Below are 18,566 nucleotides of genomic sequence, written 5' to 3'. Positions count from 1 at the left end.
AGGTGGGCGTGCAGCGAGGCGGGCGTGCAGCGTGCAGCGAGGCGGGCGTGCAGCGAGGCGGGCGTGCAGCGTGCAGCGAGGCGGGCGTGCAGCGTGCAGCGAGGCGGGCGTGCAGCGAGGCGGGCGTGCAGCGAGGCGGGCGTGCAGCGAGGCGGGCGTGCAGCGTGCAGCGAGGCGGGCGTGCAGCGAGGTGGGCGTGCAGCGAGGCGGGCGTGCAGCGTGCAGCGAGGCGGGCGTGCAGCGAGGCGGGCGTGCAGCGTGCAGCGAGGCGGGCGTGCAGCGAGGCGGGCGTGCAGCGAGGCGGGCGTGCAGCGTGCAGCGAGGCGGGCGGGCGTGCAGCGAGGCGGGCGTGCAGCGAGGCGGGCGTGCAGCGAGGCGGGCGTGCAGCGAGGGGGCGTTCAGCGAGGCGGGCGTGCAGCGAGGGGGGCGTGCAGCGAGGCGGGCGTGCAGCGAGGGGGCGTGCAGCGAGGGGGGCGTGCACGCCCTGTCCATCTTCTGCACCTCCTTCATCAGACTCAGGCAGGCAGGTCTACAGTGTGTGCACATTTTTAACGTGTATATGTGGTCTGTGTGTGTGTGTGTGCTTTGTGCAGCGAGGCGGGCGTGCAGCATGCAGCGAGGTGGGCGTGCAGCGAGGGGGGCGTGCAGCGAGGTGGGCGTGCAGCGAGGCGGGCGTGCAGCGAGGCGGGCGTGCAGCGTGCAGCGAGGCGGGCGTGCAGCGTGCAGCGAGGCGGGCGTGCAGCGAGGTGGGCGTGCAGCGAGGCGGGCGTGCAGCGTGCAGCGAGGCGGGCGTGCAGCGAGGCGGGCGTGCAGCGTGCAGCGAGGCGGGCGTGCAGCGAGGCGGGCGTGCAGCGAGGCGGGCGTGCAGCGTGCAGCGAGGCGGGCGTGCAGCGAGGCGGGCGTGCAGCGAGGCGGGCGTGCAGCGAGGCGGGCGTGCAGCGAGGCGGGCGTGCAGCGAGGGGGCGTTCAGCGAGGCGGGCGTGCAGCGAGGGGGGCGTGCAGCGAGGCGGGCGTGCAGCGAGGGGGCGTGCAGCGAGGGGGGCGTGCACGCCCTGTCCATCTTCTGCACCTCCTTCATCAGACTCAGGCAGGCAGGTCTACAGTGTGTGCACATTTTTAACGTGTATATGTGGTCTGTGTGTGTGTGTGTGCTTTGTGCAGCGAGGCGGGCGTGCAGCATGCAGCGAGGTGGGCGTGCAGCGAGGGGGGCGTGCAGCGAGGTGGGCGTGCAGCGAGGCGGGCGTGCAGCGAGGCGGGCGTGCAGCGTGCAGCGAGGCGGGCGTGCAGCATGCAGCGAGGCGGGCGTGCAGCGAGGCGGGCGTGCAGCGAGGCGGGCGTGCAGCGTGCAGCGAGGTGGACGTGCAGCGAGGTGGGCGTGCAGCGTGCAGCGAGGCGGGCGTGCAGCGTGCAGCGTGCAGCGTGCAGCGAGGTGGGCGTGCAGCGTGCAGCGAGGTGGGCGTGCAGCGAGGCGGGCGTGCAGCGAGGTGGGCGTGCAGCGAGGCGGGCGTGCAGCGTGCAGCGAGGCGGGCGTGCAGCGTGCAGCGAGGTGGGCGTGCAGCGAGGCGGGCGTGCAGCGTGCAGCGAGGCGTGCGTGCAGCGAGGCGGGCGTGCAGCGAGGCGGGCGTGCAGCGAGGCGGGCGTGCAGCGAGGGGGCGTGCAGCGAGGGGGGCGTGCACGCCCTGTCCATCTTCTGCACCTCCTTCATCAGACTCAGGCAGGCAGGTCTACAGTGTGTGCACATTTTTAACGTGTATATGTGGTCTGTGTGTGTGTGTGTGTGTGTGTGTGTTAGCCTCACTAAACTGTCAATTTTTCATCAAATGTACTAACAGAGGCGTGTTGAGAGACTTTTATTAGTTGCAAATCTAAAGCTACATTTAGAAACATCTCATTTTACACCTGTAGGTGGAAAAGCTGCTAATGAACGGGGGCTGTATTTGCTCTGTGCATCCTTTCATGTAGGTTCATGAGCAACTTGTTTCACAAACTGCATCATGTTCATGCATCAGGTCAACTGGATAATATTCAGCTTGAGTGCAAAGAACTGAAAGACTGCAAATATTTATCAAAAGGATTATTTTCAGTTGTTTTTCAGAGTCCAGAGTAACTCTAACATAGCAGCTCATTGAATAATAAGAAAGTAAAACAGTTTGTTACAGGTTTAAATCAGCAAGGTTACAAGTCACAGGAACATCTAACATGAAGTCATAAAAATGCTGCAGCAGAAGTGAGATAAGTCCTGTGTTATCAGAAGACATCATTTGTGGAGGAGTCTGTGTCTGCTGCTGCACTGAGCGGCTCCCCCACCTCTATCACCACATCCTCCTCCACCTCCTCCCGGGGTTCGCTGCAGGGCATAAGATCCTTCATCTTCCTCCTTCCTCCCTGCTCCTTCTCCTGTTGTCCAGCTTCAGAAACAGACACAGTTCATCTGCATGTGTCCACACCAAACTGGACAATTTAAGATGACATATTTAACTCAGCTGTCAGGCTTTAAGTCGCTTTGTTTCCTTCTGGATAATGAATCTAACTGAATGGTAGAACCTGGACCTTTACCAAATTTGACTTCATTACTTCATATTCCTCAGCAGCGCAGTGTGTTTTCACTTTACCTCAGTTTACCCTGTCACCATGACACTCCATACTGACGCTGCATGTGGTTTTGCACTTGTTGGTAACATTTGTATTCACAATACGGTAACGGTTAATTAATTCCATTTATTTCATGTTTTATTTGGTTTTATTTCTATTTTTCTAAGTTGTTAGTGGTGTTTTATTGTTCAGCACTTTCTTTTTTAAATCACTGATTAGTGATTTCAGGGGGGTATGTGAGAGGGAGCGGTGCCTTACCGCAGTCTGCCTAACTTTACACAGTACGCCACATGCCAAACCAGAGGCAACAGAATACTGGATTTATTATATGCCAACACTAGAGGAAATCCAGTTCACGATGTGCAGCTTCCTTTCATAGTTGCTGCTGTCTCTTTTAAGAGCAGTGAACAAGTTCCTTAATATCATGAGGAGCTGGGGGAAGTGTCATTCAGTCAGTCCCAAACAAGTCTCTCAATGCTCCATTCTCTGCATCTGTTCCACTCTGCAGTCACTCTCAGATTCTCACATGTTCTGAACCTTTTTTCTATATTCAAACTGATCTGGACATTCATAGACATTAGCATAAGATGCAGTTAACCAGATTAAAGTTGATTTACTTGCTGCCAACCTCTTGAACTGCTTTCTTTCAACATTCCTTTTATTAGCATGCTGCATTGTAGCGTTGTTGTGAAAGCAAGAACGAATTAGCACATCAGGGCCCTCATTTATCATTAGTGCGTAGAATCCCTTCTAAATCCTGTCGTATGAGTGAAATTTAGAATGTGCCAAAGTACAAAAAAATCGGCATTCATCAAACATTCTTACACAGGTCGTACGCACACCGGTAGGTATTCTGCAATGATAAATACCACACCTGCCAGTTCACCTTGCGCGGGCACGATCAGACTAATTTGCATCATGGAACGCCCCCAATTAACCATATATGGCACCAACATTCCCTTTAAAAGCCACCGGAACTTGCTTGCTTGCGCTTGACTCAGAGCGCGGATCTCGAAAACACATGAGAAGCTATACAGAATCATACGCGGCGGACAGCACAGCGTTATGCCAATTACACACACAGGCTCCACACCTCCACACGCATCGCGTCTGCAATCATAACTCATCAGGGGAAATCACATTTTGCCAATATTTTAGAGACCCCTCAACGTTTCCCAAATCATGTTTTCGGGGGGTCTCGTGTCAGTTTCAGGGGGTCTCAGATCCCCCGAGTCCCCCCGTAGTTCGAACACTGACCATACATATAACCAATGTTGCAAACATGCTGCGCAACACTCACCAATAAGCCATCCATCTTCAACAGCTCCTTCTTGTAAACGAAGGCCCACGGAGCTGTTCTGCAAAATAAAGGAATCGGACAGCACCTGTATGCACAGGTATGGCTTGCGTGCGCTTAGTTTCTCGCTCGAGAAATGGCCCCAATTCACGGCAGAGGTCGAGCAATATATGTTTTGGAAATCTGAACCTGCTTAGAAGCCACTCACTACTTTCTGCCAATAAATCTGCACGCTCCCTAAACACGCGCTCCCTCCGTAGCGCACGGTTTTCCAGATCCTCAAGCAATGCAAGATGGGCCATGTTGCGTTCTGAATGGCATGTCCTACGTGTGCCTTTTATACCCATATCAATTAAACTAGGCTGATTATTGTCAGGTCTTCTGGTGAAACAATTATTGTTACACTCTGAATGAAATGCAATGAACGCCAGGTAGGTCTAATGCACCGTGCTTTGGAATTGCAGAGGCTACACGGACCCAAATGCCGTCAGACATACTGTAATGCAACAATTGAATGAACATTGTAATATTCCCCTGTGCAGCGATCAACACCATTTGCAGTTTCGTAATTCTACCACTAGGCAATGTGCGTAAGCATGGTCAAAGCTGTGCGTAGATTTAGGCACATTTCTAAGTTCAAGTACATGTTCATAAATCCCACACTTTGCTCAGGAATGATCGCACGCACGCTTTACGCACAGATCTGTTCCTAAGAACGCTTGATAAATCAGGGCCCTGGAATGCAGCTGCCGGTTAAATAATTTTTTCTGCATCTTTTCTTTCCTATTTAAGCTCCACCCAATCTGGAGAAGAATGAACTATTTTTTATCCAACTGATCTTAAAAAAAGGCAATATTTTAGTTGCAGAGCATGTTAGATGTTTGCAGCGCTCCATAATTCCATCCATGTGAGCTGATGTTTGACTTCATGTAAATCAGGTGGCAGACATCAAAACGAAATGTTTTGATCTCTGAACAGATCAAATTATACATCAGATATAGATATTTTCTATAATAAAATATGAATATATTATAATGAGGTTTCCACAGCAGCATAGAGGTAAAGCACCTCATGGCTGTTGATCCATAGTCTGTGACCTGCTGACTCCCGATGGTTAATCATGGTAACAACCAAGAGCCAGAAGGGAGAACCAAAAGATCTGACACAGGAACTGAGGACCCTTTTGTGGTCTCTGGACACAGAATCATTCCAGATTCTTCCGTTGATGATCCCATCCCATCCTGGAGGTAGCACCTTTTCATCTGAACCCACATGAAAGGTCAGTCTCACCACTACACTACCCAGCCCCTCTCACATTTTGTCTGAGTGTTTGTTCAGTAAATAATGACACGGTGTAATGTCATGTAGTCATGCCTTGTAGGAGACCAGTTGACTTGTAAATGAAAGGAGGATGGACTATATTCTGTAGATCTACAGCAATCAGAGTGACTGTCCAATCAGTCGGTTTAATATCATTTGAAAATGAGTGCAAAGAAAAGTTATTAATCTATTCAGGCTACTTAGGCTTTATCAAATATGTTATTAATCTGACTCTCAATGAGCACGGGACCAGACTTATTTCTGTTCTGGGGGTGGGGGCTGGAGCCTATCCCAGCTGCCATTGGGCCAGAGGCAGGGTACACCCTGGGGGGTCCCCAGTCCATCACAGGGCCACACAGAGACACACCAGACACTCACTTACTCCTCGAGTCAATTTCAGAATCACAAATTAACCCAACATGCATGTTTTTGGATGGTGGGAGGAAGCCGGAGTACCCGGAGAGAACCCACGCATTCACAGGGAGAACATGCAGACTGCACACAGAAAGAACCAGCTGGGATTCCAACCAGGAACCGACGGTGCTGACCACCACACCAGCCAGATTCAAACTGAAAACATCCCATTATCTAAAGATATTACTGAAAACCACTAACTGCCCAATCAGCCACTTTAACTTTACTTGATGGTAAAGATTTCATCAGTCAGCCTGGTCTTCAGTCCTGAATCCACCACATCCTGAATCATCCCGTCCATCAGCAGCTGCTGCTCCACATCTGACCAGAGTGTCAGGTGACCAGAGTGTCAGGTGACCAGAGTGTCAGGTGACCAGAGTGTCAGGTGACCCTCTCCTCTGCAGTCAGGAGGTGCAGAATGGGACCAGGAGGCAGTGCTAATGACATGCTGAGTGGAATCTACATTTTCTCCCATAAGAGTTCATTCAGCTTTAGTTGACAATAAAAATCTTAGTAATACAAATTTTCATTGGTTGGTTACTTCCGAGATGGTAAAAGAGTTAGCTCCAGTTAGCTCATAGTGTTGAACACTGTGATACTTCCCTTCCCATAGTAGTGTGTCTTTGCTGAAGCTGCTAATTTCATTCATTCATTTTTGACCAACTGCAGTGAAGAACGTCCACAGAGAGACAATGATGTCACTTTAAATCAACCGGATCCGAGAGATCGTACACAGGGCACAACATTTCATTCGACTATTATCCTCGAATCTGGGCCCATCTGGACACTTAAAGGTCTTCAGAAAATCAAATTTGATGTTTGAAATATGTTAGAATGATCTGTTTTTCACAATTTGTCCACGATAGATCTGTTACTGTCCTGGGAATGTCAAAAAAGTCCTTTTGGAGAAATTCTTTCTGGTATTTCAGAGTGTGTCATTCTCTGGATAACATTAGAAAAGGCTGAAGACATCCTGCACAGCTGATATGGAATGGTGGACAGCTGGAAGTAACATGATCATCTCTGTCAGCATGCTTTTATCATCTGCCCCCCTGCCCCCCTGCGCCCCTCTATCACTATTCTCTGACTCCCCGAAACAACAATGTGTAGCGACTGTAATGTACAGAATTCAAAAGCAGTGCATTTCATGTTCAATACTTAGTGATAATAAGTATCATTGTTTATTGGACCCTTTCAAGGAGAAGTTCGGTTATTTTAAAGCTGGACCTGATTTCTGGCAGAAAATACATCAGCTGATGCCCCGTTATATGAATATATGCGGATCTAAATATCGTACGACTTTCACCAAACTGTTATTGTTGAGCAGATGAACCAAGGTTACCCACAGTGCAACCCTCTAAAAGAGGAAGGCTCAGCTGGTAACAGCACATTCATTTCAATAGATAAATGACTAAATGATTTGTGAAAAACTACCTTTATCCATGAGCACCACCCCCATCATTTAACCCGACATGCAGAGAGTTGTACCTGCATTCTGACTGCTCTGTCCACTGGGGGAAGCCTGATTCTTGCGAGGTTTTGGAGTCTCACAGTCTCTGACCTCCCCCACGCTCATCTCCTCCTCCGTCTCCCTTTCCATCCCCCAGGAGCCCTGAAGACACAGCAGGTCAGAGGTTACGGAGGACCTTTTACATTCTTCGCTTCCCTCCTGTTCACAGCTGTAACATACAGCACAGTCCCTGAAGAGCTAGGCTGTATGAAGAGAAAACTATAAACAGATTCTGGTCAAAGATCTTACCTCACAGATTAAATGTGGAGCTGAAAACAATGAAAGTGCTTTTTTTTACTGATAATGTGTGATGCAGAGGGGCTTCCCCTTGTAATCTCTTTCATATCAGAAGGTACTCACATCTGCCCGCAGCCTCTTCTCTTCAGGTGTGACTCCCTGATCCATCTTGGCCAGCAGGGTCAGCAGGAGGTTATGGCCGTTGATCTGCTCAGCAGTGGGGGGGTCCAAGTCCTGAGGAGGGTCCCGACGGGAACAAATGGACACTTCTTTTTTAAATGTACTTACAGTAGCAGAGAGGAGTTTGACCACATCAACTCATTTTCTTCAGCATAGAAAAAAAATGAAGGTAATTTCATGCTACTGCTGGTCTTGATGACAGCTTTACACTGTTGTCAGTATTTTGTTGCATAGCTTCATAGTTTCCACTTAACAGACTGGCTTTGCATAAGTTAGGATTTTCATTCAGAATTAAAGGCATCATGTGACTGGTTACCACACCCCTTTGTCTGAGTTGAGCTCAGTGGGAGAATCTCCAGCAGGGCAATGAGCCAAACACCCTGCAGTTATTACTCAGTGGTACCAAGTAGCTCCCCAACTAGTGCTTATGCTGATCTCTCTTCTGATCTCTCCTCTACTACTCTACTCATCACATTTGTTCCTCACATCACACCAAAGTGAGCTGTTAAGCATGGTGCTGTAAGAAGTTAGGATTGGATCCTCCAATCTGCTACATAAGCGCTGTTCGACCACCTTTCTGAGACTCCACGCTGTGTTTCAAAATGGAAGACCTCAACCCTAGCACTGATGGCTAATATTGCACATAATATGTTGCATAGCATATAAAAAACATCTTATGGACGTGTAAAAAATTTTAAAAATTCATTTTGAGTTGAGGGTGACTTGAGGAAATCTGTAAAATTGACAGGAAACCCTACTACTGCGGTAGTATTCCTGCTGGTATCACAACCCCAACAAGGAAGAGCTGCACAGACAGAAGAGAGCTGCGAAAAGGCATGAGGCTTTAACAGAGAAGAAGAGCTTAGAGCAGGCAGTGATGCCCTGGCCGGGACTCCTCACCATGTCCTGCAGCTCCTGAAGAGAGCTGGAGAAACTGCCAAAGGCCTCTTCTTCTGAAAGACAACAGGTAACACCAGATTCAGACGGAGCGTCACAGTGGGAGCACATTGTAGGTGAAAGTACATAAAGCCATGAGAAAATAAAAACTAAAACATCTGGTTCTGAACAAGTCTGAAAATGAGAAATGTATTTTATCCGATTAGCCTGGGAGATCCCACTGAGATACAGGATATCCTCCTCCAGGGAGTCCTGGAAGAGTCACTGCATCACTCTTCATTTAAGCATTGAAGCAGCTTTTAGCTGTTATGCTGCACACAACTGGAACAAACTACCAGCAGAACTGAAATCAGCCCCAACTGTAAGCACCTTTAAATCCAGCTTAAAAACATTTCTCTTTCGGTGTGCTTATGGTTGAGTTTATATCTTTCTTTTTCCCCTCTTCTTTGATTGCTTTTAACTGTGTTTTTATTTTTCATTCTATTTTTTTTCTCTTTAAATTGTTGCTTTATGCTGTTCTTTTAAATGCCTTGTCTTTATATAAAGTAGGCCTCAGTCAGCATGTTAAAGGTTAAAGGTCACCCCAAGGTCAGAAACCCAAGAGCTACATCTCAGACTCTGGAGGCCTCAGTCAGCATGTTAAAGGTTAAAGGTCACCCCAAGGTCAGAAACCCAAGAGCTACATCTCACTCAGTTAGCATGTTAAAGACCTGTTTCTCTTCACTCTGTACACCTCAGACCTCCAGAACAACCCAGAGTCCTGTCATCTCCAGAAATACTCTGACTCTGCAGCTGTTGGGTGTATCAGTGATGGAGAAGAAGCTGAGTACAGGGAACTGGTCCATCACTTGATGGGATGGTGTGGGAACAATCACCTCATGTTGAACAGAAATAAAAGAGATGATTTGAGATTTTAGAATTGTGGACCAGGAATAAGCCCAACGCTGTCTCCATCCTAGAAGAGGTGGAGGTGGCTGAGGAATACAGATACCTGGGAGTTTACCTGGACAGCAGACTGGACTTCCTAAAGAGGCTCAGGTCCTTCAATGTCTGCATCAAGAAGTGCATACCTTCCACAGGTCTGTGGTGGAGAGTTCAGTCTGCTTTGCAGCATCTGTTGAAGCAGCACTATCAGAGCCAGAGACTCAAAGAAACTGAATAAACTGATAAAGAAGGCTGGCTCTGTGCAGCACCTGACTGTCCAAAGAAGAATGTACATAAGTCAATGAACACCAAGAACAACTCTACCCATCCTCTTTATAACATAGAAACAAACAGCAGAGTGGGAGCAATATGAGGCTTTTCCAGCTGTAACACAGAGAGATGCAGGAGGTCCTTCCTACCAGCAGCAATAACCACGCTAATTAAAGCTTCGAATGATTGTTAAGAAAAGAAAGAAAAGAAAAGAAATACTGCAACAATATAATTTCCCTTTAGGATAAATAAAATAGTTTTTCTTTTAATCTCATTCTAAAGGAGCTTCAACAAGCTGCTGAATCCATTCAGTTAAAATCAACTCAATAATACTTTATGGATCCCCAAAGGGAATCATATGGCTTCAGTCTTCATGTTGAAGTGTAGCGGAGGTGAAGGTGTGGTAGCACACAGTGTCACCCACAGCATTGGGTTAGGGTGGAGATGGACAGGAACTCAGAGCAAACACTTCAGCATCTCTCCACCTGCCGTCTCCGCCCACTCAAACAGTCCAGAGCTGAGCAGAGGGGCACCAAGGCTCCTGCACCCCTGTGGGAATGAAAAAATAATATCTACTTGTTGATATTCCTGCTTTGTCCTCATCAGCTTGTCCTCTCATCTGCCAGTGATGCCAAACCTCCCACTCCAATCACAGGAAGTCATGGTTTAACCCTCGTTCTCCTTTCTCCATCCTCCGTTCTCACTCTGCCTCCGAGATGTCTCCTCTTCAAACCTTGATTCGGGGGTCATTTTCCAGGCATTACTTGGGCTTTGGAAAGCTCAGTTTAACAACTTTCCTGTTGCCATGGTTCCCAGCAGAAATCCTTCCAGCAGCATAGCATCCACACCAGCCCTGAAAAGTCTGTTCACAGAATAGAAGCCCAGCAGAGCATCTCAAGAGAAATACAGGATGTCATACACCTGTTTCCAGAGCTGCAGCAGCAGGCCGCAGCAGCAGGCCCCAGCAGCAGGCAGCAGCAGGCCGCAGCAGCAGGCCGCAGCAGGAGGCCGCAGCAGGAGGCCGCAGCAGCAGGCAGCAGGCCCCAGCAACAGGCAGCAGCAGGCCGCAGCAGCAGGCAGCAGGCCGCAGCAGCAGGCCCCAGCAACAGGCAGCAGCAGGCCGCAGCAGCAGGCAGCAGGCCCCAGCAACAGGCAGCAGCAGGCCGCAGCAGGAGGCCGCAGCAGCAGGCCGCAGCAGGAGGCCGCAGCAGGAGGCCGCAGCAGGAGGCCGCAGCAGCAGGCAGCAGGCCCCAGCAACAGGCAGCAGCAGGCCGCAGCAGGAGGCCGCAGCAGGAGGCCGCAGCAGCAGGCAGCAGGCCGCAGCAGCAGGCCGTAGCAGGAGGCCGCAGCAGGAGGCCGCAGCAGGAGGCCGCAGCAGGAGGCAGCAGGCCCCAGCAACAGGCAGCAGCAGGCCGCAGCAGCAGGCCGCAGCAGCAGGCAGCAGGCCGCAGCAGCAGGCAGCAGGCCCCAGCAACAGGCAGCAGCAGGCCGCAGCAGCAGGCCGCAGCAGCAGGCCGCAGCAGGAGTCCGCAGCAGCAGGCCGCAGCAGGAGTCCGCAGCAGCAGGCAGCAGCAAGCCGCAGCAGCAGGCCGCAGCAGCAGGCCGCAGCAGGCCGCAGCAGCAGGCCGCAGCAGGAGTCCGCAGCAGCAGGCAGCAGCAAGCCGCAGCAGCAGGCCGCAGCAGCAGGCCGCAGCAGCAGGCCGCAGCAGCAGCCCGCAGCAGGCCGCAGCAGCAGGCCGCAGCAGGAGTCCGCAGCAGCAGGCAGCAGCAGGCCGCAGCAGCAGGCCGCAGCAGCAGCCCACAGCAGCAGGCCGCAGCAGCAGGCCGCAGCAGCAGCCCGCAGCAGGCCGCAGCAGCAGGCCGCAGCAGGCCGCCGCAGCAGGCCGCAGCAGCAGGCCGCAGCAGGCCGCCTGCCTCTGGGGTGCTGCCATTCTGAATCCTAAATGATGGGCTTAGTTTTCCACACAATGCCTCTGCATCCCATCTTAGTTTCTGCTCAATGAATAATTGGCACAGCCTAATATGTCATGTGTTGTTGATCTGTTCATTTCAGGACCTGGTAAAGAATAGATGACCTTTTGGGACGTCCTAATTGTAAAACCCTCTAAATAAAAGATGGCTGACTTTCGTTTTCACACGACTGTGTGTTGTTAGTCTGGAGAGCAGAGATTTACAGAGATACAGTGTGAGCTTGTGATGGGGATGATGGTGGTACCTGTCAGAGGTGCCAGCTGGGTGGCGCTGATAAGCAGCTCTCCCTCTGAGATGTGCTTCAGTGCTGCTTCAGTCTCTGCTGTCACTGTGCTGCTGCTTGAGCTGGAATCCTCTGTGGAGCTGGAAGGAGGTCCAGGTGTGCCTTCAGCCGGAGCAGGCAGGGACGGAGCAGGGGAGAGGGGGGGGGGACCAAAAGGGGGGCAGAGAGCTGGCTCCTCCTCTGCTGCCAGCATCACCCTGCCACAGGAGAAACAGTCTGTATTTAGTGACCTCTGAAACACCACCAACCTGATTCCTGTGCGTGCCTGCATACAGCTGTTTTCTGTGTGGATCCACATGTTCCTCTGGCCTCTCCTCCTCTGTCAGCTCAGGGTCTCCCCAGCTGGGGGCAGGTAGGGATGAGTTTCCTTCAGATACATGGGGCTCCGGTGTGGTGGTGGGCGTGGTTACGGGCTCTGAGGTCACAAAAAAAGAATAAGACTGACATCAGATTAGAATAACACTGCGATCCGTTTTACACTCAGAGGTACAGCAGTGGTCACAGGCCTGTGTGTCCACATTACTGCTGCTGTTCTTTGGTGGTGACATCATCTCTGCTGCAGTACCAGTGCACAGCCATTACTATAACAGTTCCTGCCATCTGACCATCATCTGACCATCTGACCATCATCTGACCATCTGACCACCATCTGACCATCTGACCACCATCTGACCATCTGACCACCATCTGACCATCTGACCATCTGACCATCATCTGACCACCATCTGACCATCTGACCATCATCTGACCATCTGACCATCTGACCATCATCTGACCATCTGACCATCATCTGACCATCATCTGACCACCATCTGACCATCTGACCATCATCTGACCATCATCTGACCATCTGACCATCATCTGACCATCTGACCATCATCTGACCATCATCTGACCATCTGACCACCATCTGACCATCTGACCATCATCTGACCATCATCTGACCACCATCTGACCATCTGACCATCATCTGACCATCTGACCATCATCTGACCACCATCTGACCATCATCTGACCACCATCTGACCATCTGACCATCATCTGACCATCTGACCATCATCTGACCACCATCTGACCATCATCTGACCACCATCTGACCATCTGACCATCATCTGACCATCTGACCATCATCTGACCATCTGACCATCTGACCACCATCTGACCACCATCTGACCATCTGACCATCAGACCATCATCTGACCATCATCTGACCACCATCTGACCATCATCTGACCATCTGACCATCATCTGACCACCATCTGACCATCTGACCATCATCTGACCATCATCTGACCACCATCTGACCATCTCTGACCACCATCTGACCATCTGACCATCTGACCATCAGACCATCATCTGACCATCATCTGACCACCATCTGACCATCTGACCATCATCTGACCACCATCTGACCATCTGACCACCATCTGACCATCATCTGACCACCATCTGACCACCATCTGACCATCTGACCACCATCTGACCACCATCTGACCATCTGACCACCATCTGACCATCATCTGACCATCTGACCACCATCTGACCATCTGACCACCATCTGACCACCATCTGACCACCATCTGACCATCTGACCACCATCTGACCATCTGACCATCATCTGACCATCTGACCACCATCTGACCATCATCTGACCATCTGACCATCATCTGACCATCTGACCACCATCTGACCATCTGACCACCATCTGACCACCATCTGACCATCTGACCACCATCTGACCATCATCTGACCATCATCTGACCACCATCTGACCACCATCTGACCACCATCTGACCATCTGACCATCTGACCACCATCTGACCACCATCTGACCATCTGACCACCATCTGACCATCATCTGACCACCATCTGACCATCTGACCACCATCTGACCACCATCTGACCATCTGACCATCATCTGACCATCATCTGACCATCTGACCACCATCTGACCACCATCTGACCATCTGACCACCATCTGACCACCATCTGACCATCTGACCACCATCTGACCACCATCTGACCACCATCTGACCATCATCTGACCACCATCTGACCATCTGACCACCATCTGACCACCATCTGACCATCTGACCACCATCTGACCACCATCTGACCATCATCTGACCATCTGACCACCATCTGACCATCATCTGACCACCATCTGACCATCTGACCACCATCTGACCACCATCTGACCATCTGACCACCATCTGACCATCTGACCATCATCTGACCACCATCTGACCACCATCTGACCATCTGACCACCATCTGACCACCATCTGACCATCTGACCACCATCTGACCTGCTGCTGGGATCGGCAGAGGTGGCTCCTCATTCAGTGGGCTGGACGGTTCTGATGGAGGGGGCGTGGTTACTGGTGGCGTTTCTCTGCTGGGCTGGGCAACCCTGGGCAGCGGGGTCGGTACTGGCGTGGGGACCGGGGAAACCAGCTCTTCCTGGAGAAGAAGGAGCAGTTTATGAAACAGGCAGGTGGACTAAAAGCTTAGACACTGAAGAGACTTTTTTTTCCGTACCTCGTCATGCGCTCCTGGTTCTGGTCGTTCCCATCCTGGTTCTTCTGCTGCATCCAGTGCATCTTTCTGACCCAGCACCTGGGCTACGGTCTCAGTCAGAGCCTCGTTGACCAGTTTCCTGATTAGGTCAGAGTCCACAGACACGTTGGAGTCGACGAAGAGCTGCAGGCCTCCACCTCCCGCTGCTTCCACTGCACACACACAGCCAACACACTGGTCTATAGCCCCTTACAGACCTACACCGCGCTCCCATGAAACACTGAAACAGAACATGTTGGCGTCATGTTGGTTAGTTTATGGTGTTGCCTGCTGTATTTGATGCGAAGAGAACCAAGCTCTTTTTTGTTTTGTCGTTCCTTCTTTTTAATAAAGTTTCAGCTGCAGCTGCTGGTGGGTCTGTTATTAAATCAGTAACTCCAGCTGCTTCCATGCACCACTGTTCTGCTTGTTTGCTTCCTCAGTACGACTTCTTATGGCAAACAGCATGTTGGCATCATGAAACTGGAAGTCTAAGGTTTGTTCAGCACCTTCTCCTCTGACAGACGGTGATGGTGGTGTCCTCATCCCGTTTTCCTGACTTTGATAACCTCTGCACTATTTTTGTTGAACGGTTAAATTGTCAGCGTAATACTGACTGTTCAATAAGATTAGCCTTGGTGATAGAAACATTCTCATCCTTTAGGCCACCTAATCCTTTGCTCCTTCAGTAGAACTGCCCACGTTGCAGATATGTACCCGTGTGATCATTACATGAGAATAACAGCTGCACTCAAAGAAGGAATGGGATGCCAGAGGGGAGTATTCCAAGGCCTCGACCTAGAGGTCACCACTGCCTGCCACTATGAGATGAACAAACAACTGTTTCTTAGTTTAAAGAAAGGACTGGTGTCAGTAGATCTGCAGAACTCTGTCAATCCTACACTGTAAAGGTTTGCTGAGAACTCTGTAAACTTGAACATTTGCATCACAGCCTCTGTGTGTAAATTGTTCCCTTGCTGCAAGATGATTAAATGTCCTTGTGAAATTCAGACAGTATTCCTGAGTATTCTTATTCATTTTCCTAACAACTTGGTCCTTCCAGACAGATCTCAGCAACAGGGCCTGACAACCGTGCAGGGGGGAGTCAGAGTCCTGGATGAAAGACCTCCAGCACCATGTTTGCTGACAAAAAGAGTCGGGACCTGGTGGACTGCGTGAGGGGTGAGTAGATCCACGAACGCTGATCATTAACAGCTTACCAGAATGTCTGGTTCCTCAGGTAGGACAACGATCTCTACTCATATTCTCACACTGCAACAGAGAAGGGTAGAAACGTTCAGGGACCTGGTTGTTCATAGTCTGTGTGAGAAGACTACAGAAATAAAGATAACAAAAAGTAAACCTGCTAAAACTGCAGTGATTGCTGTTGTAAAGGAGAAAACGGTTAACTTTCCAGAGATGCTAAACTGATGTTTGGTAGAAATCAAGATGATATAAAATACTTTTTAAAAAAATGGAAAAATAAGTCATTTTTAAGGAAAAAACATAGAAGAAAAGACAAAAAATAAAGGAAACAATGGAAGCAAAAAACTGGTTGGCAGAGCAAAGAAAAGACAGGAAGAAATAAGAAAAGGCAAAGAAGGTAGAAACACAGACACAAGCACAGAGAGATGACTGACTGTTTGGAAAATGTTAACTGAACCAAAAAGCCACAGACCTACCAACTACATGAAATACAACAGCTAGCGTTCATCCAGGTACCGAATCCGCATGAAGACTTTCCAACAATGTTATGCACATGGAATAATGAGGATGGCATACCTCATCCAAAAGTAAAACCAGGGGACAGATGCAAAAGCTATGCATAAGTTACAGGTGTAGGAATGGAACGAGCAGTGAGAAAGGTAATGGGAACGGATTGGTGTTTAATACGTGGCAACTATGTGAAAACATGGACGCTAACAGTCTATAGGAACAGCAATTACAAAATGCTCTCCCTAGAGCAGTCTTAACTCAAGTCAGCACATTAGAGACCACCACATAGGAGGTCTGACTAGCGTTTTAGAGCATTGTAAACATGCTGAGACTCCCATTAAAAAGAAAAAGACCAAACAAACACAAGTCTTTGTGTTCACTGATGATGAAGGGGGAGAAACTGTATTTCTGAGCCGAGCGTGGCAGAAAACGTGGCCGGAGGAGAGGAGCTGGGGCAGCAGGGACATTAAAGGGGAACTCCGGGGCATTTGAAACGCAATCCCATTGCTAGAGGTTGTCAAATACTGATAGTAGGACACAGACAGGTGCAAATCTGCGCTCCCTGTGTGGAGATAGCGCTGTTTGCGCAGCCTGTCATGCGAGGCTAATACGTGGTGGCTAAGGGGCAAGCGCTAACCCTTCCACGTAAAACAACAACTTGCACACTGCAGAAACGTCACACCACTTTATAAACCATCCGACAATAAAGTCACAAGCCTTACCATCAAAACCATATGCATGGTTCTCACATTACTGGCATGGGGACGTTACAAAACAACTTTATAAACAGCATGTCACTCACCGGTTAGTTGTACACTTGCGCATGTGAAAGCCCAAAAGAGTCGATGGACGATAATCACATATACAAAACAATTATCTTCTCTAGAAAAACTGCGTTCAAGTATTTAAAACATTACAACAATACATGCCCAGTAATATTGTTGTAATGTTTTAAATACTTGAACGCAGTTTTTCTAGAGAAGATAATTGTTTTGTATATGGGATTATCGTCCATCGACTCTTTTGGGCTTTCACATGCGCGAGCCTACAACTAACCGGTGAGTGACATGCTGTTTATAAAGTTGTTTTGTAACGTCCCCATGCCAGTAATGTGAGAACCATGCATATGGTTTTGATGGTAAGGCTTGTGACTTTATTGTCGGATGGTTTCTAAAGTGGTGTGACGTTTCTGCTGTGTGCAAGTTGTTGTTTTACGTGGAAGGGTTAGCGCTTGCCCCTAGCCACCACGTATTAGCCTCGCATGACAGGCTGAGCGAACAGCGCGATCTCCACACAGGGAGCGCCGATTTGCACCGGTCTGTGTCCTACTGTCAATATTTGACAACCTCTAGCAATGGGATTGCGCTTCAAATGCCCCGGAGTTCCCCTTTAAGCTGGTGGCTGCAGAGAAAGAAGGGACAGACCTTTGGGAGGTGGAGCCTAAAAAAACGCCTGACAACATTTACACCACATACAGAGACAGAAGATACAAGGGTATACAATGAGGTGTTGAGTTTACTACATGTAGACCTCATGTTAAATCAAGAGTTCAAACCAGAAATCCCTTTAACTGTTGAAACTAGAGAGGTAACATTTGTGTGTGACACTGGGGCATCAGGATCTGTGCTACACCCTGATGATGCACCACATGTCCCCGGATGTTATCTATGTAAGATCAGCAAATGGTAAGGTTCACAGAGAACATCTATCATAACTAGTAACAATAGCTGATCCCCAGACAGACAACCAAACCTGTCACATATGTGAACCTCTTGTGTAGAGATCTGTTCACAAAGCTGGGAATAGCTGTGTTACCATGTGACAACGGGCTAGTTGCTAAACACATGACTAAAGGCACAGATCCACTAGTTCTACAGGATACGATACCCCCACATCATTGCTCAGGCTTAGACTTGGTTGATACTGGCCCCGCTTCAGTTAAACCTCCTCGGATTGAAAAGGGAAGTCATGTGCTGACCTTCTGAGGTCAACTGAGTTGCATTGCACCATGTACTACAAATACACCCAATCCTGAATATGAGACAGACCTTTTCACAACAGGAATGACATGAACCAATCTGTATTGGGGCAAAACAGCTTTTTGTGGAGTAGCGTGCAATCTGAAGGTTGTTCAGTCACCAGAGAATACACGGTGACACCTGGATGTCTTGACTAAATAAATGATTGAAAAAGGTTCCATCTACATTGTGGCCGCAGGGAACAGCAGATGTGGGTCGAATTAAAGGAGCACTACCTGTTTCTATAACACCAAAATCCACATTTAGGCCACACCGGAGACAATACCCATTAAAAGCTGCAGCAGAAAGGGAATAGAACCAGTTTCTAATGATTTAAGCCAAGCGGGAGTTATAGCTGAGTGTCCAGACTCCCCATGTA

General features: G+C 49.4%; 1 protein-coding gene across 4 annotated transcripts in view; it reads right to left on the bottom strand.

The window, feature by feature from the left end:
* Nucleotides 1-2,059: 2,059 nt before the first annotated feature.
* The window catches only part of kiaa0586 (KIAA0586 ortholog), a 68,728-nt gene continuing 52,221 nt past the window's right edge, over nt 2,060-18,566 (bottom strand). For 3 of the 4 annotated variants that reach the window (XM_075448382.1, XM_075448385.1, XM_075448383.1), the window contains 8 exons: nt 14,436-14,626; nt 14,204-14,357; nt 12,169-12,310; nt 11,857-12,092; nt 8,451-8,503; nt 7,494-7,604; nt 7,112-7,235; nt 2,060-2,408 (listed from right to left, as the gene is read on the bottom strand). In XM_075448382.1, the coding sequence (XP_075304497.1) occupies nt 2,248-2,408; nt 7,112-7,235; nt 7,494-7,604; nt 8,451-8,503; nt 11,857-12,092; nt 12,169-12,310; nt 14,204-14,357; nt 14,436-14,626 (1,172 nt within the window). In that variant the 3' untranslated portion in view covers nt 2,060-2,247. The remainder of the gene's footprint in view (nt 2,409-7,111; nt 7,236-7,493; nt 7,605-8,450; nt 8,504-11,856; nt 12,093-12,168; nt 12,311-14,203; nt 14,358-14,435; nt 14,627-18,566) is intronic. The other variant, XM_075448384.1, reaches the window with a different exon arrangement.

Source organism: Odontesthes bonariensis, chromosome 17, assembly GCF_027942865.1.
Source record: "Odontesthes bonariensis isolate fOdoBon6 chromosome 17, fOdoBon6.hap1, whole genome shotgun sequence".
Lineage (NCBI taxonomy): Eukaryota > Metazoa > Chordata > Actinopteri > Atheriniformes > Atherinopsidae > Odontesthes > Odontesthes bonariensis.
This window is presented reverse-complemented; position numbering and strand designations above follow the sequence as displayed.